The sequence below is a fragment of the Centrocercus urophasianus genome, unplaced genomic scaffold, assembly GCF_019232065.1.
Source record: "Centrocercus urophasianus isolate 14NV4802_14NV808 unplaced genomic scaffold, USGS_Curo_1.0 seq_46, whole genome shotgun sequence".
NCBI lineage: Eukaryota > Metazoa > Chordata > Aves > Galliformes > Phasianidae > Centrocercus > Centrocercus urophasianus.
Window position 1 is genome coordinate 497,463 of NW_024885044.1, and position 26,149 is coordinate 523,611.

Here is a 26,149-nt window from a genome sequence, read left to right on the forward strand (position 1 = left end):
GAGTCCCCATCCCCGCCCTGCGGCGCCCGCCCCGACAGCCGTGTGAAGGCGCGCGCGGCCCCGCCGAACCGGCTGGGAAGCGGGCGGGGGGGGGCAGAAAGCGGAGGGCTCTCGCGAGAAGGACGGAGGCGCCGGCGGCGGCGGCGGGATCTACCCCGGCCCCGCTAGGAGGCGCCGCGCCCTGCGGCTGGGGCCAGAGCGGGAGCCGGCGCCGCCCGGTTATCCCTCCGCCGCCGCCAGCCGGGACTACATCCCGTCCTGGGGCCGCTGCCGCCGTCGGGCGGGCGGCGCGCGCCTGGTGAGCCGCGCGCCCACGTGACCGCGCGCCGCGCACGTGACCTCGGGGCCGTCGGCTCTCTGTCTCGTGCGGCGCCTCAGGGCGCGGCCGGCCGTGCAGCCTCGGGCGTCGCCGCTCCCGAGCTTCGTCGGCACCGCCGAAGGCGGGAGACTTCGAGCGGGGCGAGGTCACCCGAGGCCCCGAAGGTGTTAGGGTGTGAATCGGGGACCGGGTGTGCCGAAGGAGGGCGGAGTTCGGCCCGCGGCCCGTCCTGCTGCGCGCCCTCGGGAGCGCGGCCTGGGGCGGCGTGACGGAACTGAGGCGCGGCTGCAGCTCCGCAGCCCGATGCAAGCTGAGGGAAGCGCCGGCCGCTCCGCTCGGTGGAGTGACGTCGGATTTCAGAGCGGTGCCCGGACGTTGCGTGTGTAGCGAGGTCACCGCGGCCTCAGATATCGTAAAGCAGCAAATGGCCCCGTTCCCGCACGGCTCGAGTCCTGCTGGCCCCGTTGCTGCCCTGGTGGCAGTTCACACTAACAGCTTTCGTGAAGGTTTAGGTGACGTTTTATTTGTCACCATTCCTTAATTTCCAGTTTGACAGCTTGCAAATCACACCTTCATTTCACCATGTGCTCTCGCTGTCTTTGCATCAGTGGCCATAAGAATCAGAAATTGATGGAAAGTCTTTTTTAACAACAGAATGGATGTACACACAATTTAGCTGTGCTTCAGCAAATTGTGATTTAACACAAGAAAGGTGGGTTTCTGGAGCCCTAGCACCAGAAAAACAAATCCCTGAAGTCTGAAAGATGAATTTCAGAAAACACTGAAGTGCTGTAAGGTGAGAGGAACAAAGTTCCATGGAAAACAAAAATGAAATTAGAAATAGAAGTTAGATTTTATAGATAATTAAGGGGACAGATACAATGTTGAGTTTGTGTGTGACTAGTTGGGCATTCAGCAGGGGAAATCGAGAGCTTCTGGACATCTTTTCTCCTCAATTCTGGTAGCAAGTGCATCAGACTGTCAGCGGAACTTTGTCTCTTGTGCCTGTTCCTTGCTGCTCGCCAGAATGGCCTCGGCTGGCAGCCTGCTGGCTGAAAGCCCTCTGACCACTTCCTCAAGAGCTGACAGCATCCAGGAATTTCCATCTGGAAAAAGCTTCCCAGCCATGTTCTGATGATGGTACCCAGTCCAGAACTAGGGCCAAAACATGTAGAGAAAGCAAACTGGAAAGGGTTGCAGAGACTGGAATTTGGTGCGAGAGGAATTAAGTTGCATATGGATGGAAAGCAAAGCACCAGAATGCAAAAATAGCTGCTCAGTGCACAAGACTGGTGATGCGGGCAGAGTTTCTTAAGGCAGAGAGAAGAGCAGGAGGGAAAAATAATGTAGCAGCAACAGCTTGAGCAAGTGGGAGCCGTTGCCTGTTTTGGCATAAATCCTGTGACGATGGGACTAAGAAGATTTTGAGGTAAGGATAGGACAATATCTGTTGTAGGGATCCTGAAGTGATGGGCAAGATCTTGCTCTCATTTAATGAGAGTTTTCTGGATGATTTGCACAGTAGCACCATTGTCAACATTTATCAAGTTAAAAAGAAAGATGAGAGTAATACAAAGCTTGTATGAGAAGGTTGATTAGGAAGGTAAAATTCAAGCAGCAGGGAAGAAGGAGAAATAAGCCTTGAGTCAATTTTTCGGCTGTGAGGCTGTAAGTGAGGTGTACAGAATGCAACAAAATGTCATGATAATATTCTTAATATGCATTTTGTGTCATGGAAGTGGGTATTGTTTTTCACAACAGGCTATGACAACCAGTAAAACTGTAGCATTGTAGGAGGCTGAACATTTAACACTAGCAGCAACACAATTAGCATTCCCAAGTTGAATAGGTATGATTGAAGGTGTGCTGTGCTCCTGTTCAGGACAAAATTGTGCCTGTATTTACAATTGTATTAGCTTAGCAGCTTAGAGCAAACTAACTCAGCCAACTATGAATGGCTGTAAGCACCTACCATAATTAATTATATAATAAATACAATTAAGGTTAATCCTCAGCAGTACTAAGAGCCCACAGTCTCACTGGGATGGAGCCCTCCAGCTCCTTCGTCATTTAAGACACTTCATCATCTGTCAGCATTCTCAGTCTTCTTCCATGAAGACAACTTAGGCAAAAATCACCAGGAAGGAGCCAAATTCAGTCTGTATTGAGATGAAAGTTGGGAAGAACTTTGCCTTCACACTGAGCACTCCATTCCCTCCCCTCCCTTGCCTTTAAGAAAAAAAAAGAAAAAAGAAAAAAAAAACAAAAAACCCAAAACCCTCATATTGAGAAGCTCTGTGATAAGAGCTGTGTAAGATTGATTTAGTTAGTTGGTTAGGATAACTAGGAAGGAATGTCAATCTCTTAGACCAGTAATAAATTTATCTGTCATAAACAACACTTAAATTTCACTTGGAAGCTGCTCAGTCAAATATGCAGGCCTTTGGAGGTGATGTTCTGCCACGACAAGCCACACTGTTTTTGTGGATATAAGATTGCTACCTTCCATGTTGTCAGCACTTTCAAAATGAATTCATATTGAGGGTTTTCTTATGAAAGATGTAAGCTAAAAGTCTAAGTATACAATTAGACTAATAAATAATTAGACTTCTAACTTAAAATTTCAATAATTTAGCATTCTCACACAACTTGTCTTTTACTTCTCCTTCATTCAAGCTCTAATACCAAGTAATAAAATTATTTTAACAGGATCAGCCCATCAAAAGTACCACCATATGCCTTCTTTGCAAGAGCAAGCAGAATGGAAAAATGGAGTAGAAATGAGAGCTCTCTGAACACGTATAAGCCACAACGTGAACTTCACCAGGTAGTTAGTAAATCTGGTTATTTGTGGATTGTTCTTGCACAGAAGTGGGGGGTGGAAGGCAGCTGGGCATTCTCTAGCAGCAGCTAGGAGCTCAGTCAAGATCTTTTCTGTTCTGGAAGACAAAGGTAGAAGTATCATTTAGTGCTCAGATCTTTCCTTTTCTGAGAGCACATCATTTTAGGAACTAGATAACCATTCTCAGCCTCCCAGAAAACATCAGGTTCTCAGTTGTGTTCACTTGCTCCTAGAGGTGTAGGAAAACAAACCAAACAAAGCAAAGAAAGATAAAAAGTGCTGAGGGCCAAATGCAAGTCTTTTAAAATGCACCATTATCAATTTCTATTGAACTGCCACTACAGCTAACCTTGCAGGAATAACCTTCCATTTCAGTACCTTGCCTTTTGCTGCTTTGTTGAAATCCCTCTCTCTGGAGCTCAGTTTTCAGGTCTGATTTTGGATTAAAAGTTGCAATTCAGTTTTGTTCTCCCCAGTCCCAATTTACTTCCCTCTGAATAATAACAATCACAATACATAAGATGCTATGCATGGCCACTGTGCCTGAAAAAAAGGTGAAATTTGACAGGGTCACAGAGGAGAAAACGACGCTCCAAGAGTTTCTGTGCTTTATAGAAGTTCTGCAATTACCTTTTTTAGTCTTGTCTTCTACAGTGTGACACCTTGGGGTACTGTGTCATAACACATTGATAATGTCTGGTAGGCAGCCCTCTTGTCTGTGTATGTTCTATTCTTATTGATCCTAACGTTAAAATGTGCCTACTGCTCTGAAATGCTAACTGGTGAAAAGCTGTTGCTGAAGTCCAATGCATTGAACTCAGTAGGCAATCTGTCATTTAATTCAGTTGTGCCAAGATCTCAATCCATGCTTACACTAGTCATCTTGATAGACCTTTAGATAAATATTATTGATTAGTCATTGCTGTTTTTTACTGTTGATACACAGAAGGTTGTGCAGCCTTGCAGTTGGCTTTCTACACAGTCCATTGGAAAATCTGTTCTATTGTATTGCCCATACTGGAACTAGGCACATCTTTATTGCAGGCACACATTAGAGATGCACATTTTAAAAACAAACCAAAACCGAAGCCAACTTCCCACTACTTCAGATCAGACAACTCTTCACCCCAATACCCCAGTGAAATAAAATAGCGGTATTATTTTGCTATTGATTTGCAGTTCAGCTGGATATGTTAACCAGGGCTTGGTTGTGAAGAAGTGGTTGTCCCAGCTTTGGGACCACAGTGATGTAGTCAGAAGGATTCAACTTGTCCTCGTGCGATTCATGTGACTGAGACATTCCACATCTCAGGGCATGAGCTTTTGAATGTGTTAAGGGCATGAGGAGAGCAGAGCTGCTCACAGCCAGCAGAACAGTTGATCAGGTCCATTGACAGTAGGTGATACCGACTTCAGCAGCCCCCAGTAGTGTGTTTCTTTCCAAAGCTTGGGCCTTGGTTTCTGCAACAAACATCTTCAATACAAGCTTGCTTAGGTCATTTAGCACAGCTCTGACTAGAGATGAAGATTGAAATGTCTTCACAAACCACCCAGAGTGCAAGCACCTCACACAGGTTAATATAATGAGCTGTGTGAAACACTACGCAAAACTTTGCAACCTGTTCTGTAACATCAAGTCTGTTGGGACTGCATTCTTGAAGTTTGGCACACGCTTTGGCTTCTGTCATGGATTTGAACAACTGAGCCTGGTGTGTGAGCCTGTTCACACATCACAGTGACCCACTAGTCCATAATAACAAGAAGAGGTCTCTTCCCCATAGCCCTGCCTGTTTGCCAAAGGAAGTAATCAGCTTGCTGCTCAGGGGAAAGGATGTATGACTGGTAGAAAATGTGAGTTACCTTCCGCTCCCTCTTCATTGGCATGCCCAACCAAACGCAGCCATGATATGCACAGATTTAAGCCGGGAAGGAAATAAAGCTCCTGTTGTTGCCAAACAATTGAGTGCTAGCAGACACAGATTCTTAAGGAAGTATAACAGAGAAAGTAAAGTACATTAGCAGCACATTGTGCTTTCATAGGAAATGAATATGGATGTAATTAAGAAAAGCTGATTTATGCGGAACTGTAAAACCAGGGGCATAGAGTGAAAAATTTCCTGTAAATGTCAATTCAGAGTTTTGTGGTGGCCAAAAACAAGGCAAGCAGCATATTGCAATGTTACTAAGAAAGGAACTGAAACCTAAAATGCCGCTGTATAAATCCTCAGTACACATTTAAGACACTGCATGGAGTTCTGGGCACTCAACCCCTAACAACAATAGAATTGTAATCTGTTACTAATATTCTGAGTAGGTGGTGGCTTCTGTCTGAGGAACTTAAAAAAAAACAACAAACAGGACTGAGTATAATGTGGAGAAAAAGCAGCATCTATAAAATAAAGCACGAGAAAACAGGGAACATCTGATGAACTTATTAAGTGATAAGTTTAAAATAGAGTACTTCACAAAATGCTTGTGCAAATTGCTGAACTCACTGCCACAGGATGCTGCAGCAGACTATAAAGGGATTCAAAAAGCAACCAGACTGATCCACAAACCATGACCATGTCTGGACCTTTGTAACCCTGGCCCTAGAAGACCCTGTACTGCTTAGTGCTGGTATGTTTGGGCAAAGATCATAGTAGCTGTATTTCTTACTGCTTACAGACAGCACAGCTATTCTCACACATCTTGTATTTTAGGAAAATACTGGCCTGTATTTTCTTTCTTGTTTGTTTTATGCCAAGAATTTATATAAGCAGTCTTCCAGTACAAAGAGGCTTGTTTAAAAGAAGCTGAGAACAAATTAAAGTAACTCAGAGGGTTTATATTAACAAATACCCCCAAACAGCCTAAGCAGCACTATGTGAGGGCTATTTCAGCCCATTTTGTATTTAAAAGATACTAGCTCTAGTGAAGAAGGACTTCTAATAGAACTCTGACCTCTGGCTACACTTCTACAGTATTTATTTTTTACAAATTTTCAGAGCAGTGCGTGCAGAAGCTCTTGGTTAAAAGCAGTCTTGGAGCTCGTTTTTGAAGTTTTCCTACATAAAGAACACTTACTCGAGTACTGGTGAGGTTCTGAAGCGCTCAAACAGGGAAGATATTAGAATCAGATGTTTTTAGTCACCACAGTGACTGAACATTAACACAACACTATTTTATGATTCCTCCTCATGTGCACAGAGGGCCAAGCACATGAGCAGCGGCTCCTTCTAAGCTCAGGCTTTTTAAATCACAGAAAGGAAATGTTTGAAAGAACGGAGCTACTCTGCAGCTGGCATTTCAGCAGTGCAATTCTTAATTCTGCTTCTTTCCCCTGGATCCATGTTATTATTCGTCACTTTCAACAGCATTTTCTACCTCTGCACTGGCGCCGTGGAAAGCCTGCTGTAGGTTTTCCTTTCTTGATGACTTAATTCTGTTACTTTTAAGCAGTCAGAAACTGCCTGCCAGCCCGTCATGCTTCCAACTTGCACATACCACAAACCACAGAATACACTGTGTATGGTGATCCTAATTTATATGTAAACCATCTTACTTCAAACACCATCTCAAAAGTAGACACAATGACTTTGCAACTAAGGAAATTTACCAGGCATGTACATTCCAATTCACAGCAGTTAGATCACAAAGAACTAATATAGTGGACATCAGTTACACACAAGTCTGAGAAAATATGATCTTGCTGAGGCTCAGCATGTATTCTTGTGAAAATTGGGATGAACTTTTAAAAACTATTTGCCAATTACAAATATGCCATGAATGCTCCAAACAAGGTGTGATTATATTTCATCTATCAGTTGAGATGTCAGTGGGCCTCTACACCCAGAAATTGCATGTTATCAGACGGGATTAGCCTGCACCAAATTAAACCACACAGCTGAACAGGACCTGCTCAAAAAGCACAGGCAAATGACAGAACGTAGAGCTGAACCTCCATGGAACTGAATTACAGCCATTCAAAAATCCACAGTTACATTTTTATTTTAAAGCAAAAGAAACAAAATATTTGCCTGGAGTGCTCAGAAAAGGAGAAAAATATCAGAATATGTATAACTTCAGTAAAGAACAAAGGAGCATCTCTAATTAAAAAAACAGCCCACTAGGCACTAAGTTTCCACTTCAGAGTTTTGTGGCTTTATTTTCAGTCATGGAGTGGTATCTGTTTTTTTTTAACTAGTTATCTGAAATAGGATTTTATCATTTACCTGCAGCCTTGCTACATTTGTTGAATGTTAACAACCACATTTAATATACTACAGGAATGTAAACAGATACAATCTAAATAAGTACAACTGTTAAGAGACATGCTGATTCTCCTCTCCCACTGAGTACACATTTCAGAAAACAAAGAACTACCCTTTCCCACCACCAAAAAATCTTGAGGATGTATTTTCATACATACAAAGCCATTATCAGAATAATTTAACTTTATTTATAATTTTGCCCCCTTGTTTTTTTTAAAACTTATTTTTACTTTTGTTCCCAAGATGCGTATTTGATTGCAAGGGCTTCACCACTTCTGATTTCTGACTACATCAAATGGTGAATTTGTATTTCTTGTATCTGTGAATGGTGAATCTGTATTTCTTTCATCAGCTGTACAGCTGTTACATTGCAAAATGTTATCTGACAAGAAGAATCTCTCTGATGTCTCTGGTGAGGTGATGTGGATCTTCTATCACCCTAACATGGGCAAGACGTTACACTCTTGTTTTAGATTATAAAAAAAATAGGACAAAAGAATCATTTATTTCTGGACATGCACAGAGAATACAAGAATATTCCAGAATGATTCTTTCTTACCCAAAGAAAATTCTATCCTTCCAGCTTTGAAATAAGTTTTCAAAGATCACTGTATTTATCTGTATTTTTTGGACAACAGGAGTTGTCATCAGTTTCAGAAAAGCACCTTTGCTGAACTCTAAGAACCACAGATGTCCATGTTGAGGAAAGAAAGCCAACTCACTGTTATATACTGAAAATACTATCTGCAGAACACAGAACAAAGATAAGAAATCTCTATGTTTATGACCCTGCATGTCTTTATTTCAAAAACCATCTTTAAACTTCTGCTGAATAATGATTCATTTCTAAATGCAAAAGATCATTCAGCTGTTTGTGTTCTCTATTAAGATATTATTTATACAAAAGTAGTATAGGGTATATGCCTTTATTTTGACTAGTTTCACATAGTTTATTTTGAAAGGTGCATTTTGCAATACAGTCCATTTAGTTAATTATTCTTGGTTCGTTTAACTGTTAGTGTATAGCAGGTCTTCAGGTCACCAGGGAAGTTATCAAACTCCTGCTGCTATATGCTAGGAACCATAGTGATGGCAGAAAGTGTTTTTCTAAAGAAAGGAATTTAGGAGCAAATCCTATGTGGTAGCAAACAACGTCAAGAGTCCCTTTAAGAAGGAGACTATTTCATTGCCTCCGAGTTTAGATTCTCCATAGACACGGTCAACAAACGAAATGGGAACCTGTGGAGAAAAAGCAATATTATTTTTAAGGTTCATATATATATGAGAAATTCTGCAATACAAAACGAAGCCAAACCATGGACTTCAAGCTACAGCATGCTTCTACAGGTGAGGCACGAAAGCACCAGACTGGCTTCCTGCATCTCAGCCCCTCTTATCAGGGCTTTAATGATGGCCTGTAGCTGGGCAGCATGAACATGTTAAGTTCCCCACTTTCAAAGCTGATCCAAGGACAATACCCAGTGGGTGGATGACACAGTAGGCAGAACAAACCTAACAGCACAAGCCCACTACAATTCTAGAGGCTCAGAGTCAATCTTCATTGCTTCCCCTGTCAGGTAAATTCAACACCTTTTAAGTCAGCGCCTCTATTAGAGAAATATCCCCTGCTGCCCTGAAACAGCATTCTGATCAGCTTTGCCACTGGCTAGAAGGTGATGCCTGAATATGGGAGCTGTGGGTAGGACTCGTCTGTAAGAACATGCACTTTGTCTGCCTTTGGCCATTTTATAGATTTATAGGATTTTAAAAAAATCACCTTAAAAACTCATTTTCTTTTCATTAAGTGATTAACTCACTATCCACACAGTGTTAGGAACATACATGCCAGGAAATACTTTATCAGTGGAATTGGATGATGATGGAAAATGATTCTGCCCCAGGAAGTTAGAATATAGAGATGATAAACAAGAGTTTAAAAAAAACCCAAAATACAACAATCTTACTTATCAGTCTGTGGTAGCAATGTGAACTCTGTTGAGTTTGTTACGGATATCAGAAAGTCTTAAAGCTGAAATAGAATAATGAAGCAACTCTTCAGGTATCAGATCTCTTCCCACACGCGAGAAGCCAAAGGAGGGACACTGCTTCCTTGGGAACGTAACAGGAATTGTTGAGGGCAGCACAACTCTCCCATTACAAAACAGAGCCTATGTCCCAACACTGCCTCAGAGATACAAGGCTTACTGCAGGCAGGCAGTCTGTCAGGCTTTGAACCTGGAGACATTTGATGCTTTGCAACCAGCAGGCATGCAAATCAATGAGGGGTGAACTCAAACAGTAGGCAGAAGAAAGGTCTCTGCAGCAGCACACAGAAGAGACAGAAGCAAGCCAAGATAGCTTTTCTTTTTTTAAACTAAAGAAGTGTATTTTAGTGTTTTCAAAATATATAGTACGAACTTTTCTCATCCTACGTTTCAGTACCAGATGTATAGACAGAAAAGTATTTCATTCAGCAACATTAAAAAGCAAAATGTGAATGCAGCTGGATACAAAAACCAAAGAAATTCAAGGTCAAACCCAAGCTACAGTCAGCATGGCATTGGCACTCCATAAGTGAGAAAAGAGAGTCTCCTATATTGTGTAAAAATACCCAATGTTCATACAGAAATGCAGTACACAAGATTTAGAAAGTACCAGAACAGTTCTCCAACAGTTCATGGTCATGAAAATGCTGATGAACTGTTTTTGAGATCTGGCTGCAAAGAGAATTTCAGTGAATTCAGACACTATCAAGAGCAATTCAGTGAAATATAAGAGGCAGCAATAAGACTGCTGGGAATATAGGATATAAGTGTTGGGTTTTTTTAAATGACAGTCGACAGCACATCAAAAAAGTTTACAAGTAGAAAGTTGCAAGAGCTGGAAAAGAACATGAATGACAGAGGACAATAAATCTGAAACAGAATCAGGTTGCTGGGGAAAATGAAATATTGAGACAACCGAGCTAGAAGTGTCTCTCCACAATAAAGAGGAGGCTAAGTGCAGATTTACTGGTGCATTTGGAATTTCTCTCTGCTTTGAAGAACCCGATAAAATAACACACTTAAAGAAATGGCAACAGGAAAAGGGAAGGTCCTGTCAGACAAGGGAATAAGTGAGTGGAATTTCATACGTGGCAATCATCTGGAAAAGATGGAAAACCTGTGTAACTTCATAGTAATTTGAAAACCTTGCATATTCTTGGAGGTGTTCAGAATTTGCTACGCTTCTAGTAATCATAGAGAGCTTTGGGCTGGAAGAGACCTTTAGGATCACCTAGTTCCGGGGACACCTCCCTACAGACCAGGTTACTCACAGCCCCATCCAGCCTGGCCTTGAGTGCTTCCAGGGAGAGGGCATCAACAACCTCATTGGGCAACCTGTTCCAGTGTCTCCCATCCTCACAGTGAAGAACTTCTTCCTAATGTTCAGTCTAAATCTCCCTTTCTTCCAGTTAAAAGCCATTTCCCATCCTCCTGTCACTACCTGCCCTTCTAAAGGGCATCCCCAGCTTTCCTTCAGGTCCCCCTCGGTCCTGGAAGGCCACTATAAGGTCCCCTCAAAGCCTTCTCATCTCCAGGCTGAAGAGCCCCAGTTCTCTCAGCCTGTCCTCATAAGCTGTAACTGCATTTAAATGAAAGCACAACACACTTATCAGAAGTTTTACTATACCTCTCCGATCGTATATCCTAGCTGTCTGGCCCGAACAATCATTTCCATCTGGAAGACGTAGCCTTTAGAAACACATTTTTCCATTAATTTCTGTAAGACTTCTTTTCTGTATAACCTGAAAGCAATTACAAAGGAAATGAAACAAAGTTTGAACTTCAGAAATCATTACCCTGCATTTATGAATCCTAACAGTAAATCAGTCACTCGTATTATCATTTAAAAAAAATTATTAACAAAATCATTGGAGCAACAGTTCCTGCAGTGTAGTCTACTATTTCTTACACCCTTCTCAAACAGATGTCACAGTCTTCAATAAAGAAGGCCTGTTCTTACTCCAGTTCCTATTACAGCAGTTTCTTAATTTCAAAAAGAGTTTATGACTTGCATACCATACCTGAAACTCCCTGTTAAATCTGATGCACCTGGCCTCAGCAAAACCTGAGTTATGAAATTGGCACCACGACTGTGGAAGGAAACAAATGTCAAAACAGCCCATTCACAACTCAGGAAAAATCAAGCACAGTTTCCAGAAAATAAGTTTAAAAATATACATACATATTGCTTAATGTGAAACAATGGTATTTCTAATATGTTTTCACACTAAATTTTATTAATGAATACTTGTCTTAAAGTGAAAGCAACATTAAGTTTTTCAAGTTTAAATGATTAATATTATTGAAAAATTGAAGGAAAAGTGATTTTTAGATTGTTAGAAATTAGGTTTACTGCATGCTTGCTTATAGTAGACCTGTCAGTGCAACAACACACTGTATTAAAATACAAAACAAATCTGACAACAGTCATAATTACATTTTATCCTTAACATTCACTGCAAGAGAATAAAGATGTTTCCTGGATAAACATTACACCCAGATTCAGAAAAGCAAGGTTTCATTTCAGCTTACTCTGCTTTCATAGTATAATGAGGAAGAACTCTCCTTATAAAAAATGTCACAACTTTAGTCATAACTGACATGTAGCTCACAGCTACATGCTATCAGATGCACACATGCTTCACATTGTAGAGCATGATGTACAAGGATTACTTGGTAATGTCCACTGTTTTCTCATTTTCTCTTAAGAAAAAAAAAAAAAAAAAAAAAAGAGGAGCAGGGGGATGTATGCCTTCTATTTAGACTCACAAAAAGATAAGCAGTTATTCCATTACAGAAGGAGAAATACAGATACTGTCCCTATGTCACCATCTCCAGATTACGCTAACAGCACTCCAGCTCCTAACTCCTTACAGTAACAAGGAAATAGGTGTTAACTTATTCTCTTCAATTGTGTAGAGGAGAAAAGATGCAGAACAAACTAGCTGATTAGCTCCTCAAAACCTGTGAGCTCCTACACAAGTAGATGCCAGCCTCCACCTGCCTGGATGGCCTTGACACAGCTTGCCTCTGGTTTCTGGGTGAAACATTTCCCTAGTGCTCATTTCAGCAGATTTCCAGTAAGGTCCGAGTAATGATTTATTGACATTGATCATGTTAGACAATTCTTAACTTCTGGCAAATCAGAGTATCAACAGAGGGATTTAGAAAAATTTACTGTTAAGAGAAGGGGCCACTGTAGATCTTAAAGCTAACTAATCGTATCTTGCAAACTTGAAAAGGTGCCATAGTCTCAGCTCATTCTTCAGATGATGAGAGAGAAGTGTCCCAAATTGATACTCTGCATATTTGTAGATTGAATCAGCCAGCTGTTTTGCCATTAACTTATTGCTAAGTTCTTTCCTGATGGTTTTAATTGAATACAAGCTATGCACATTTCACACCATTTTGCAGTACTCAGTACTATTAAAGACTCAGTTCAACTCACACAGAAATATTGTTTGAGAGCCGTACTTGGAGCTCTTATTAATTTCTAAGTCACAAATTTAGGTGCGAATGTCTAGAAAAAATACTAACCTGATCAATTTTCTTTTCAAATCCCAGCCATATACTCCTCCATTTCCTTTATACCTTGTTCCAGACACAATATCAAAATTGCCTTCTTTCTGCTTTCTGTTAGGAATAGGTTTTTATCAGAGGAGCGGGAAGAACATTTGCATGAAGTTAGTATTTCAAAATGAAAACGGTCACTCAGTATAAAACATACTTAGAAACTTTTAAACAAATAGGGAACACAGCAAAACAAGTTATGACCATTATGCATTTAAAAAATAGTTCTTTATTGCAGAACAATTAACTATCTCAAAGTATGTAACAATTTCAAAGACTAGCTATAAATACAGTACCTATGCATTTTCAAAGCTAGGATAGTCTTCAGATTTTAAGATCTGATCTAAATATTTAAATTACACAACCCCACAGTAAGGAGAAAAAAATAGATCTGGAACTACCCCTAGCACACAGCATGCCTAACTGTAACTTTCAGCCTCTGGTACTACTTAGCAAGAAAGTTGACAAGTATTTAACTACCCTGAGTCTGTTTACTGTTTCTCATGAGTTGAAGTGTTATAGGCAGAGGAAAGTAAGAGGTAAACAGAAGGAGGGAAGTATTAGACAAGTAAGTGTGAACTTGGTCCTCTGGTCAATATTCCTGCACTCACACAAGGAGATCACTGGCATTAGATGATTCTTTTCATATATATGTATGCATAAATGAAGTTTTCTAAGCTTAACAACCATTACAAGGAAGAAAAGTGATGCACCACACGTTCTCTGTTAGTTTAAACTTCGGAATTTTTAGTCCAGTGGGAAACTTTTTCCTGGATATTTTGGAACAAACCTAGTGATGTCAATCACTTGTATTGGAGGTGTTGCTCTTACCAGTTCTTACTACAGTTAGATAGCTTTCAAATCTTACTACAAAACAGTAAGCATCTACATGTTTAAACTAGAAGTAGCACCCACCTGATGAACTCTGGAATAAATTTTGGCTGAAATAGAAAGAAAACAGATAAGAGAAAGGAGTTCAGGGGGAGAAATAAGGGAAAATTTTATTATAATAGATTAAAAAGCCTACATGTGAAATACAACTTACGTGGTGAGATAGGTCAGCATCCATAATAACAATAAAATTCCCAGTGGCGTGTTTCATCCCATGGATATAGGCAGTGCCTGATGAAAACAGTACAGAAAGAATTTCCTTCTGTATTTTAGCATATGCAATCTTCTAGCCACAGCTTTCTCTTTTTAAAATTGTTAAGTTTCACCAGAAAATGATAACTAAATACTGCTAAAATGATACGCCGACAGTCAAATGGTAAAGCTGGATTTTTCCCCCATCACTTCAGCACTAGATTTTCTAAATGTTGGCCTTGTCACACCTTGCACTGGCAATGCATAGAGAAACAAGACTTGATAGGTGGGCTGCTACCTCAAATGACGTATTCAGAAGCACCACAAGCACTACATATTTATTTACTTACTATAAACTAGAATTAACAAGGACTTACCAAGGCCCAACTTCTTTGGTCTGGGTCTTAGAAGCTGTAAGATACACAAAAATATATCATCTATTAATTGAAGTACACATTTTAATTACTTTTGTGACACCTTTGAATTCTACATTTTTAGGTGTAAAAAATACTTGAGGAACTTGTTTTCCTTCTTAGAAATCTAGTTGGTACATAAAAATAAACTAATCAGGGAAAATACAGGAAAAGCAAACTATTACATGAAACAGGTCATGTCATATTTAGAAATAAGCTCCTTACTTTTATTCTCATTTCATCCTATTAAAATAAATTTGAAAGTATCATTCCTGCAATTAAAGGATTCCCTCAAGTTGCACCACCAGGCGTACAGTTAAGAACCCAAACAAAGGCCTTCTGAACACCACTACTTTAAAGGAATTGCTAAGCACCGGAGGAGCGCTGGGCGCGGACAGCCGCGCACCTTCACCGCCCCGCCCGCCGAGCGCCAGCGAGCTGCTGCGGGAGGCGCGCACTGCCGGGGGCTGCCGGTGCGTCCCGGGGAAGGAAAGACAAGAAGTGCGACTCACGATTTTATCCGACCCATAGATCGCCTCCAGCTGCTCGGCAACCTGCTGCGTCCCGTCCGGGCTGCCATCATCTATGACAATAATTTCGAAGTCCGTCCCACTGAAACCAGAAACACTTCGTAAGCGGACGCACAGAGAACCCGATTTCCTCCCCTCCACCGTTCCGCACGGCGTGAAACAGAACACGAAGAGATTTGCAGACAGCGGCCTACGCTACGGTGCGTACCGCAGCTGCGACACCGTGCTCGCAGAGGCCGACCAGCCCGGCCGTACCTCTCGCGGAACGTGCGCACCAGCAGCCACACGACGAGCGGCAGGTTCTCGCGCTCGTTGTAGGTGGGCAGCAGCACCGAGAACTTATTGCCGCTGCGCGCCGCCATGTCACAGCTCGGCTCCTCCCGGCACCGCGCAGCCAATCAGCTCTCCCGGCGGGGCCGGAAGTCGCCGGCCGGAGGCGGAAACTGGGTCCGCCCGCTCTTCGCCTTAGACATGGCTGGCGGCGCGGAGGCGGTGTGGTTGAGCGTTGAGATCGAGCAGCGGGAGCGGGAGCTGCGTGACTTGCGGGAGCAGTTAGCTGTCGTACTGGCGGGGGAGCGCGGTGGAGCCACTGAGCGGGGTGCCGGTGCCGCTGATGCCGCCTTCCCCGCTGAGCTCCCCCCGCTGCCCACCCGCGCCGCGCTGCTTCCCGCCGATATCCTGCGGTACAGCCGGCAGCTGGTGCTGCCTGAGCTGGGCGTGCGGGGGCAGCTGCTGCTGTCCCGCTCGTCCGTGCTCGTGGTGGGCTGCGGCGGCCTGGGTTGCCCCCTCGCCCAGTACCTGGCCGCGGCCGGCGTGGGCCGCCTGGGGCTGGTGGATCATGACGTGGTGGAGACGAGCAACTTGCACCGGCAGGTGCTGCACGGGGAGGCCCGCCGGGGGTTCCCCAAAGCCGCGTCTGCCGCGGCGGCCTTGCGGCAGCTCAACTCCACGGTGCAGTACGTGCCCTACTGCGGGGCTCTGAGTCAGCGCAGCGCCTTGCAACTGGTGCGGCAGTACGACGTGGTGGCCGACTGCTCCGACAACGTGCCCACCAGGTACTTGGTGAATGATGCCTGCGTCCTGGCTGGGAAGCCCCTGGTGTCTGGCAGTGCTCTCCGGCTGGAGGGGCAGCTGGTCGTGTACAACTACCAGGGAGGGCCCTGCTATCGCTGCCTTTTTCCCAAGCCACCTCCACCAGAGACAGTGACTAACTGTGCGGATGGGGGAGTGCTGGGTGTCGTGCCGGGCATCGTGGGATGTATTCAGGCCTTGGAAGTGTTGAAGATCATTTCGGGGATGGGATCCTCCTTCAATCAGTTCATGCTGATGTTTGATGCCCAGGAGGGGCGGTTTCGCAACATCAAGTTAAGACCAAAGAGATCAGACTGTGCTGTTTGTGGTGACAACCCATCTGTCACTTGCCTTCAGGATTATGAGGCATTTTGTGGCTCTTCTGCAACAGACAAGTGTAGAACTTTACATCTGTTGTCCAGTAAAGACAGGATATCTGTCGAGGAATACAAAAAACTGTTGGATGAGCAAATTCCTCATGTATTGCTAGATGTTCGCCCGCAGGTTGAAGTGGATATCTGTCGCCTGGAACATGCTGTCCACATTCCTTTGAGTAAGTTAGAAGAAAAAGATGAAGAATATCTGGAATACTTAGAGAAAAGAATTTGTGAAGAAAAGCAGAGAACTGATGGCCAAACATCTTTTCCTGTGTATGTTGTTTGCAAATTAGGAAATGACTCCCAGAAGGCTGTAAGAATTCTGCAGGAGTTACCTGTCAAAGGATTTGGTCCTCTATCAGCTAAAGATATTAAAGGGGGGCTCATGTCTTGGGCCAGTAGAATTGACCCAACATTTCCTCAGTACTAAAAATTTAAATGTTAAAAAAAAAAAGAATATTAACAGTAAATTCTCTAAAATTTAATTTTCTTTGTGCAACGTCTGTATCACATGAGTCAAATGAGATATAAATACTATGCTCTTTTTAATAGTATATTTTTAAGTTTATGTATTTTTATAGAGGCTTGATTATTTTTTTTATGTAAAAATCTGAAAACTATTCATGGAAATTGGAAGAAATAAATTTTTTTGTTCTTATTTAAAGTGAACACTTGGAATGATTGCTTAATTGTGCCTGTGATAATTGATTGTTTTTAATGACTAATGCATTATTTTGTTATAAAAAGCTATGTATGTCTAAGTAGTTCTCATAGATAATTAATAAGAAATAGTTTCACAACAGGGAGCTGCCACAGTCCTCATCAGGTATTCATAGCAATTATACTAATACAGATGTAGGTTCTGTTTTCATTTCTGAGGTGAAAAAGAATACTAACATAATTAATAGTCAAAAAAGCATATTTTAACAAAATAAGTTGTGGAACATCCATATCACCTACTTTACAAAGTGAACATATCAATCTTTTCACTGATGCTTTTGAGGACAGGATGAAGAAGAAGACTGGTTATAATGTGTGCTGCTTCCAGTAGATAGTAATCATGTTTATAGTCTTTTCCTGATTACATTCTTAGGGATGGATTTACACAAACTGTGAAAGAAAAAAGAGCTGACAATAAAGCCTGCTGTTTGGTGTGACTTTGTTGCTGTCTGCCCAACTGTGTGGGCTTGCTGGAGCACTATGCAAATTTTACTGTCTTCAAGGGGTGCTGGACTCTTGGGAAATTATATGAAAAATCAAGAGTGAGAATCATTATTAAGCTCAAATTAATCTTATTGGAAGCTTACCTTTCATTCTGGCTTGATTTATTTGTTGAACTCTTCTCAAACACAGCAAACAAGTGGTGATTTCTCTTTGCACCAGGAAGTGTCATAGCATGTCTTCAGAAGTTTGAAGAGAAGCAGTAAAACTCTCATTTTGTGTTGCTGCCAACGCACTGTCTAAATATTGATGCATGTTGTCATCATGAATAAAAATGAGCCGCTTTATTCAGGGAGCTTACAGTGCAGCTGGTCTGATGTCTTACCAGAAGGGGTCAGGGCAGCCAGCGGAGTGTCTTTTTATCTCCCAGTCTTCATGTTGTGAGGCTTCTTTTTGCTTTTTGATCATATTCTCTTTTAAAGTGGCTTACAGGATGTTGGCACAGGAACTGCAGGAAACAGCTTCCTGTTGGAGGTTTAGAATAATAGACAGTGGCTGCAGCATTTGTTCTTGATTACTGTGTTTGAATGTTTTCCACATGTAGGTCTGCAGGATAGCTTCAGGATTCAGGAATAAACTTAAATACATAAACTTGTTTTCTCTTGAAATGTGGTCACTTTAAGGCACAGCAAATCAATCTGGTCTAGCCTTCATATAAGTCTAAAATGTATTTAATGCAAAGCATTAATGTGCCTTGATAAACTAAAATCTTTCTTATTTTCTTGGCAGGAAACTTGTCTCAAAACTCCAACAGATTCGACACACCTAATATTGAAATGTGTTATTTCAAACAAAAATTAATGGGACTGTTTGGTAGATAAATCTATAAGGGATGTGTCCAAAGCAAGTTTTTAAAATTCAAGTACTGGAATTTTAGCTGTGTGAGCATCTTCATTATTATCCCGTTTGTAAGCATGATTTTGGGTCAAAATCTAACTTCAGAACAAAACTGCACTGCAAGCTTGAAATACTGCAAGCTCGAGTTTCTTTCTTTATTTTTATATATATATATATATATATATATTTTAATATGAAAGCTCTGTGCTGTGCTTCATAAAATTATACCAGAAAAATGAATTCTTAAGGATGTTTGCTAGGTGGCACTGCGAGTTTGTAAACCAAACCATTCCTTAGGCCATAACAGATGCAATTCTGCCATAGCAAGAGCTGAGGTGCATATATAAATGTACAGTTCTTTTGAAAACAGACCAGGGAAATAGAATGGCATGAAGCAGGGTAATCCAATCGTACTTACAGTATTCCAAGAAAAAAATAACAGCAGTGATCTTTCAGAGGATCTTTCAAAAGCATCATTTATTTCATAGACTTCACCTGAGCTTTCCATGTACCGCATCCAAATCCCCACTAAACAAAGTGGATTCCTCTGGAAAAAAAACTGAGCTTGTGGACCTGATGTGTCAGGACAAGGCTGTGCAAACACCCGCGCCTAGAGCTCAGAAACATTCCTGTGGTAATGAAACTGGATTGTGAACCTTAGCGTTCCATACAGTGCTGTAGGGACAGATTTTTTGATGCCTGTCTTTAGTGTTTAAAATAAAAAGAAGAATCAACAAAAAATAAAAGTAATACAAATTAAAAAATAAACCCTACAGGCATATTTAGTGCAAATGTGTGAACCTACTAATAGCGAACTGGCATTGTCTGCAGAAATTTCAGATAACAAAAGCAGCAACTGTTGCTGCTGCTTGTAGCTCTCTGAAAGTGCAGTAGCAGAAGTGATGGAACAAGTACTGTGAGATACTTGCACTGCTGGTATTTTGTGCAGGTGGTAAAATTGTAGTGAAGAGCAAAAAACAACTTCCATCCAAAATGGCACCTGTCGTGAAAGTCATCAAAAAAGGAAAGTAATAAAAATTATCTGCTGCAATAAAGCTAGTCTACTGCAATGCAAGTTTTCCAGTCAGAAGTACACCCATTTTGTGCCAGGTGTAGGTATCTACTGAAAGCTACAGTCCAGCCACAGCTGTGGCCAGAAAGAAGACATGTTCTGCTGAGGTACAGGAGTGCTGGCCATGATGCACACGGCTGCAGCTCTTCCTTTCTGCTGCCCATGCATGAGCACTGCTCTCCTCAGGAGCAGCTCAGTTTGAGACTATGAGACCCAGAGCTCCAGTTCTCCGTGTCAAGAAGCAAGAACAACTTGTTTGTTGTTGACTCCTCTGAGAGTATGGAAGTTTGCCTTTTCTTTAACCTTCTGGCAAGAGCTTGTCACTGTCTGTTCCTGCTCGAGGAGAAAACACGGAGGGGCTTTTGCTGTCTGTGAGTGGAAGGGATGCTGGGCTGCCCGCGTGGCGGCAAACAGCAGCCCTGCTTTGGGGCGGCCCAGAAGAGTGTGTTGACTGCAGCTCTTGCTGTGGAAGCCTTCATCTCTTCCTCCAGTGGGTGTTCTGTGGCTGCTCCGGCCAATCCCCTCCTGTGCCAAGAGCTGGTCTTCGTGCAGGTGCCCGTGCTGTTGCTAAGAGACCAAAGCTCAACTCGCAAAGAAAGCTTATTTCCAAATACAAAATGGCTCTTCTTGTAGATCTGGCTGGGAAATGAGGTCTCATGCAAACGGGCATTCACCTGCTCATGAGCAGTGAAAGGCAGCTCTTGTTTTAAGTGGTGGACTGCTAACTTAGGGACATAAAGGTCTGAAATTTAGGAAGGACAAACTTGTAACTTTGTAAATGTGCTCTAATGCGTGCACAGACGCAGAGCACGTGGCACAGTCACATTTCAGATGCTTTGTGACAGAACCATTGTTTTTAGGTAGAACTTACAGAAATCATTTCCAAGGTATGCATATTTCAAACCCATTTGGTGGAACTGCTCTTGGTTCATGCTTTGTTACTGCACCTTTGGGTGGTAACAGGCATACAGGCTGAAACTTGTCAGAGCACTCGATAGGTGCATTTTTATCATTAATTGATTAAAATTGAATGTTTTGAGCCTGCTCTGTGCTTCAGATGAGAGCACCAATGGCTTTTTTGACGCTCAGAACTCCAGCGTTCGCCTTGAGTTGCTTTGCTGCAATGCTGATGCACTCAATATATGAATTTTGACACTTTGCTTTTGAAACAAAGTTTCAAACATAACTTTTCTCCTTTGCTTTCTGCCCGAAGTTCTGCTGTCTTCTCATCTCCTGCCCTGATTAGTGTTAATTTCCTTCTCCATTAATGTTTTTAGTACTGTACTGCAGTCCACCCAAAGCACCGTTATGAAATGGAGTTTCTTGTAATTATTTCTCAGATGCAGTTGCCTCAATCAGTTCTTTAGTTTTCACAGTGACAAGCTTCAGCTTCATATTCTAACCTTAGTAAGCCTTTCTAAACACCGACCATTTTGTAGATTCCCTCCACATTTCCTTATTTCCTTTTCCCCACACTGTGGCTAAAAGTACTGACAGCACCGAAGTACAATGCTTTTAAGAAAAAAGCCCACAGCACTGTTCTATTAATACATGAGAATGACTAAGAATAATGGACGGGGACTCAGGTTACAGACATTGATGGAGATTGCCTTATGATTACACCATGGTGCTGTTGTGTGCTGAATATTGCAGAGACAGATAAAATGCCAGAGGGAGAAGTTTTGTGACACACCACAGCACTGCAGAGACCAAGCAGGCTTCCTTTTAGTCTTCCTTTTGCTAATCTCAGATACCACTAATGGCTGTGATCAATACTGTTCGTCTCAGGGCTGTGCAGGCTTTGCTCTAAAGCAGGGCTGTGCCTGTGCTGGGTATTTTGGGTGAAGATCGAAGCTTTCTGCGCGTCGAGCTTTCCCTTGGGTGAGGCTGCGCCTCGAGCTGTTGGGGAAACCGGTGCTTTCTGATCAGAGGTGCTGCTCTGAAGTCGTCTGTGTGACACGGCTGTTTTAAGATTTATTTACCGTGGATCAAGAACAGAAAGAGGCTGATAGCCTTTCTGCACACCTTTGCTGACATTACAAAGGGTTTTGTTCTAGCAAACAGTCACTCACAGCAGCAGATTCCTCTCCACTGGGCACCTTTCCTGTTACTATCGCTCCGTATGATACACAGTTGCTGTGATGCCTGCAGGGTACCTCCATCTGGGAAGGTAAGATAGGCACTCGCGAGCTGAGCTGTAAGCAATTACATTACAGACAAACCGTTCTTATTTGTTGTGGCTGCATCCCTCCTGTTCTTCATGCCTACCTGTTTTTCCTATCCTGTTCTTTCTCTCTGCAGTGAGCTCTGCGGGTATATAAGTAGGGAGGGTGACAAAGATTCTTGAGCCATAAACAGCACTACTAACACAATTTCCCACAAAATTATGTTCTGAAATTATATGTGGAGGCGTAGATTTGCCTACACACAACTAATAGGCAGTGCACTATGTGCCCATGCATACTGCTACAATGAACAGGGTAACACGGTTGCATCCATGGAAGCTCCAGCATTGTTCTTTCTTTTAGACTTTTTGTGGACTTTTGGAAATAGATTTTTAAAATTTTTTTTTTAGAGCCCTAGACAACCAAATAGTCCTGTTGGGCCATTTAGTTTAGAGTCTGAACCTGGCAAGGTCGCTAGTATTTGGATATCGGACTGGGGATTAGCACCTTGGTGCTGTTTTGTTTGTTTACAAGCACCACTGTGGAACTCCTTCTCTTCCTAAATGCAAGTTTCATTAGACCCCAGGGAACCTTTCTGAGGAGAAAAGTCACCCCACCAAAGGAGTGTCTCAGTGGGTCCCCCACATCTTCCAAGTGCTTCCAAGGAAGGGTGGATGTGAGCTCACAGCTGGCACTGGGAGCACAGGACCCTGCAAGTGTGGCCTTACATGACCCTGTGTGAAATGGAGCTACAAATTTACATCCTAATGACAACATTTGGGATCTACAGGCCTGAACTTTATCTACAGCAACTTTTCCCAGCTCTGTAGATGGCCAGAAAGATGTGAGTGCTCTTCTCATTGATCACCTCCTATCTGCTGTATTAAATCCTGTGCCCGCCCACAGGCTGATGCTCGGTGGCAGTTCTTTTCTCTTTTGTGCATAACACAGCAATGGCATTTTTAACAAACACTTTGTAAGTTTGAGAAATATGGGTCGATCCTCCCATAGCAAAAAAACCCAGCGATGTCTCAGTTTGTGTCGAGTGAGATGCAGTGCAAATATTTTTAACATCTTCCTAACGATGAGTGCTGCGGGCTGCCGCTCCCGGGCCGGATGCCCGGCACTCAGCCTGAGCTGCCAGGAGCGGCCCGAAGGTGGCAATGTCGGATCCTCGAACGGCCCTCGCTGCCGTCCGCACCGTCGGAAACGCTTCTCGGAACCCAGCGCTGACACGCGGGTGGGAGTTACAGCTCCTCGGTAATCTGGAGAGCTGACCGATGCATCTGTACGCCTTTTGAGTCCTAAAACTTTTAGTGTTAGAAGTCCAATCATACTTAAAGACGGCAAATAACGGTACATTTTTGTCGACAGGGAAGACTTTGTCTTTGCATACAAGAGCTACGCAAAAATGCTTCGTGGTCTCGTGCCCGAAGTGCTTTCGCTGTGGGCGGGGTTTCTGCTGTCAGAGGAGAAGCAAAGAGCCAGCGGGAAAAAAATCCTCCTACAGGTTTTCACTGATCACCTCAGGAGGAATGTTCGATTGATGCGATTTCAGGGCATACCAAAGCCCATATCCTGGAGGGAAGATGCCAACTATTGATGCTGATGCTTCTTTTCTGTTCTTATCAAATCATGTTCGTTTTCATCCTGTGATACCCAAACTGAATTTGTGGACCCTATCTTTGCCTAACAAACAGATAACTTTCCCCAGTTATTGTACCATACAGTGCTTTCCTGTCTTAATTCTCCCCACTCAGATTATCCACGGAAGCATTCCTCTCAAAAATTAAATACAATTCTAATTATATAGGGTTGCAGATGATTTTCTTCATTTCCCAAAATGTGCTTCTAATTCTGAGTGAGACTGAGTCATCTTTTCCTTGGCTGACCTGAGAACTGCTATCACTATAAAAGTCCTGGAGAATAACGCTCAGTTTCTTTGTGCTGTGAAGTGCATCACTAATGCTAATGAGCAGCACTGCTTCCATTTATCATCCAGCAACTCTGTGTCAAAACTTTGAATGCAATTACCTGTGGAAACTTACGGTAGCCCACGCCACTTAGTTCCTGTGGGAGGCACAACACGTAGATGGCAGCACAGTACAGACCAGAGACACATTACTATCCTTGCTGACCGTGATGGGATGATGGGGAGCTGTAAAACCTCTCTCTAATTTTGGAAACAAACAGCCTTGTTGGTTTTTTTTTGAACTCTAACCACCAGATGATGTCTGGAAAGTGCTTTTTTTCCTGGTCAGTACCTTTGGCAGCCTAATCATTGTAGTTAAAGCCTTGTTTGTGGACTGCACAATGTAAGCAGGAGAGAACATTATGAGCATAACAAAGACGGCTACAAAACCACAGATATTCAGAAGGATGCCTGATCAAGGAGCACCTGAAACCTCGCTTTGGCAGTGCTGCCATGTCTGTGTGCCCCAGCTGACTTCAGAGTTGCACAAGGCTGTTTGACTCTTGTCACAAGGGCTGCAGGAATAATGAACGAATATTTACAAAATATTTGCAAATTCGCTCTAATTACCCTACCTGGTCTGCTGTGTTCCCAGTTATGGCAGAAGTTTATTTCTGTTTATTTCTGGATTAGTTCCCACAGGCAAAGAGAAAGTAGAAGCTCCGTTGGGCAGAGCAGAAGCAACCTCTGATACTACAGACCTGCTATTTCTTTGCTGTGCCTTTGGCAGAACTAATAGCAGCCATGATACCTTCAGTGATTTCTAGGGATTATTTCAGAAGATATGAGATGCTAGAACATGAGAAAGAAAAACAATAAGCAAAAAGGGAGGAAGCTCTGATTTTATTGTTAATAATTATTAAGCCAAACTGACCATTTTAAGTTTGTCAGTGCAGTGCAGGCAATGATCTCCTTCATTTGTGGGGTGTGAATTTATCTTTATTTGAGGTGTGTGCTTTTACACAGTCCTGCTGACTGATCCCAAATGAGGAACGCTGTCCTGAGGACTTACACTCTAATGTCACGAGATGAGACAGAACGCACACAGAGCTGAAGTGCCTCACTGGAGTGGCACTTGGGATCTGAACTGATCTCCACTTTCCAGTCCTTTAAATAATCATTTCTATGTTAGCAACACTGAGATCATTAGAAATACTGAATTTGACTTATTAAAATATCACAGAGGAAGTGGTAAGTGAGTGGGTAAATCTCGAGTTAAGCGTTTTTCTGGGCTAGTAATAGAACCTTTGGAGTGTATTTTTGTTGTTGGGAGTGATGCTCATCCCCTGTTGTGAAATCTAGCCCATGCCTTCAGTTCTGCCTGCTTTCTGCAGGTTGCAGTCCTGCTCTCTAGATGGCCCAGGGGATGCTACCGTTCCACCAGTTCAGAAGGCATTGCACTCTGGGCTTTATTTCTGCATTTTTGGTACACTTCTCATCTTTTGGATAAATACTAAATTCCTGTTAAATCTTGCACAAGGAAGAAATAGCAACTGTTAACGCAGAGAAAATTGGGATATATACTACTGAATGATGCATGAGCAGAGACTTCAAGACTCCCAGTCTTCAGAGTCACATTTGTCACTTTTTCATTTAATTTCCGATTAAACACAGTCAGTTACATCTGTAGGACTGTGGGTATCCAGTCCAGTTTTCAGTCTGTTGTAGATCCAAGGGAAGAATGTGAAGTTTTACAGCTTTCTTGCAAGAAGGGTCTGTTCCTTTCCTCTTGCTTTAACTTACAAGTCTTTTTTTCTTAACTAAGCCAAAAGGAAAAAAAGTCAGTAACTGTGGGGAACAGAACAATTGTAGGGAAGAACTGCCTATTTTAGGCACGAACTGCCAAGAACCGCTCTGCTCGCCACTGACACTGGTTCACACTGCTCCTGGACAGCCCAGGTGGCCTCTTTGACCAGGCTCTGTGTACCACTCCTTGTTCCCTGATAGCCACGTGTCAAGAACGAGGTGTGGGAAGGATAAGTAATACAGAGTTGGTGCTGGTGGGCATTGGCGGTTCTCTGCATTTGAAGGATGCGGCTCCAGTTCATCTGACCTAACACTGACCTGCAAATGAGACACCGGAATTAGGAACCTGCCTCATTCTAAAAAAAATTATTTAAAAAATAAAAATTGGGAAGATTTCAAATCTGCCAATGGTGATCTAGGGCTTCAGGCAATGAGGCCATGACTTCAGGCACTTTGGGAAGGGCCTAACGCAAATTTTGGCTCAGTCTGTCTACAGTGCGAAGGAGGAAAACTGAAGGGTGAGCTTTTGTCCACTGAGAGACTCCCACGAACTCTGGTTACAGGCACACAGAGAACTGCAGCGCTAAGAATGAGAACCTTCTGCAGCAAAACTTGTTTCGCTTTTGCATCAGC

At 42.6% G+C, this 26,149-nt stretch overlaps 2 protein-coding genes across 2 annotated transcripts; one reads left to right on the top strand and one right to left on the bottom strand.

Annotated features, from left to right (window-relative positions):
- Positions 1–8,192: 8,192 nt before the first annotated feature.
- DPM1 (dolichyl-phosphate mannosyltransferase subunit 1, catalytic) lies at positions 8,193–15,438 on the bottom strand. Its single transcript, XM_042834397.1, has 9 exons — positions 15,311–15,438; positions 15,038–15,137; positions 14,490–14,523; positions 14,075–14,151; positions 13,945–13,970; positions 12,997–13,092; positions 11,481–11,549; positions 11,087–11,201; positions 8,193–8,653 (listed from the first exon to the last, which is right to left on the bottom strand). The coding sequence occupies exons 1-9, from the start codon at positions 15,415–15,417 to the stop codon at positions 8,549–8,551; spliced, it is 729 nt and encodes a 242-aa protein (XP_042690331.1). The 5' UTR covers positions 15,418–15,438; the 3' UTR covers positions 8,193–8,548.
- A 60-nt stretch (positions 15,439–15,498) lies between these two features.
- On the top strand, positions 15,499–17,660 carry MOCS3 (molybdenum cofactor synthesis 3). Its single transcript, XM_042834391.1, has one exon. The coding sequence runs from the start codon at positions 15,527–15,529 to the stop codon at positions 16,931–16,933; it is 1,407 nt and encodes a 468-aa protein (XP_042690325.1). The 5' UTR covers positions 15,499–15,526; the 3' UTR covers positions 16,934–17,660.
- Positions 17,661–26,149: the final 8,489 nt, after the last annotated feature.

Excerpts from the sequence above, each read along its gene's own strand:
- DPM1 (XM_042834397.1), bottom strand. The coding sequence starts at position 15,417 with ATGGCGGCGCGCAGCGGCAATAAGTTCTCGGTGCTGCTGCCCACCTAC. Across the intron at positions 14,524-15,037 it reads TCTATGGGTCGGATAAAATC|CTTCTAAGACCCAGACCAAA; the intron begins GTGAGTCGCACT and ends TGTATCTTACAG. Across the intron at positions 13,971-14,074 it reads ATGCTGACCTATCTCACCAC|CCAAAATTTATTCCAGAGTT; the intron begins GTAAGTTGTATT and ends TTTCTATTTCAG.
- MOCS3 (XM_042834391.1), top strand. The coding sequence starts at position 15,527 with ATGGCTGGCGGCGCGGAGGCGGTGTGGTTGAGCGTTGAGATCGAGCAG.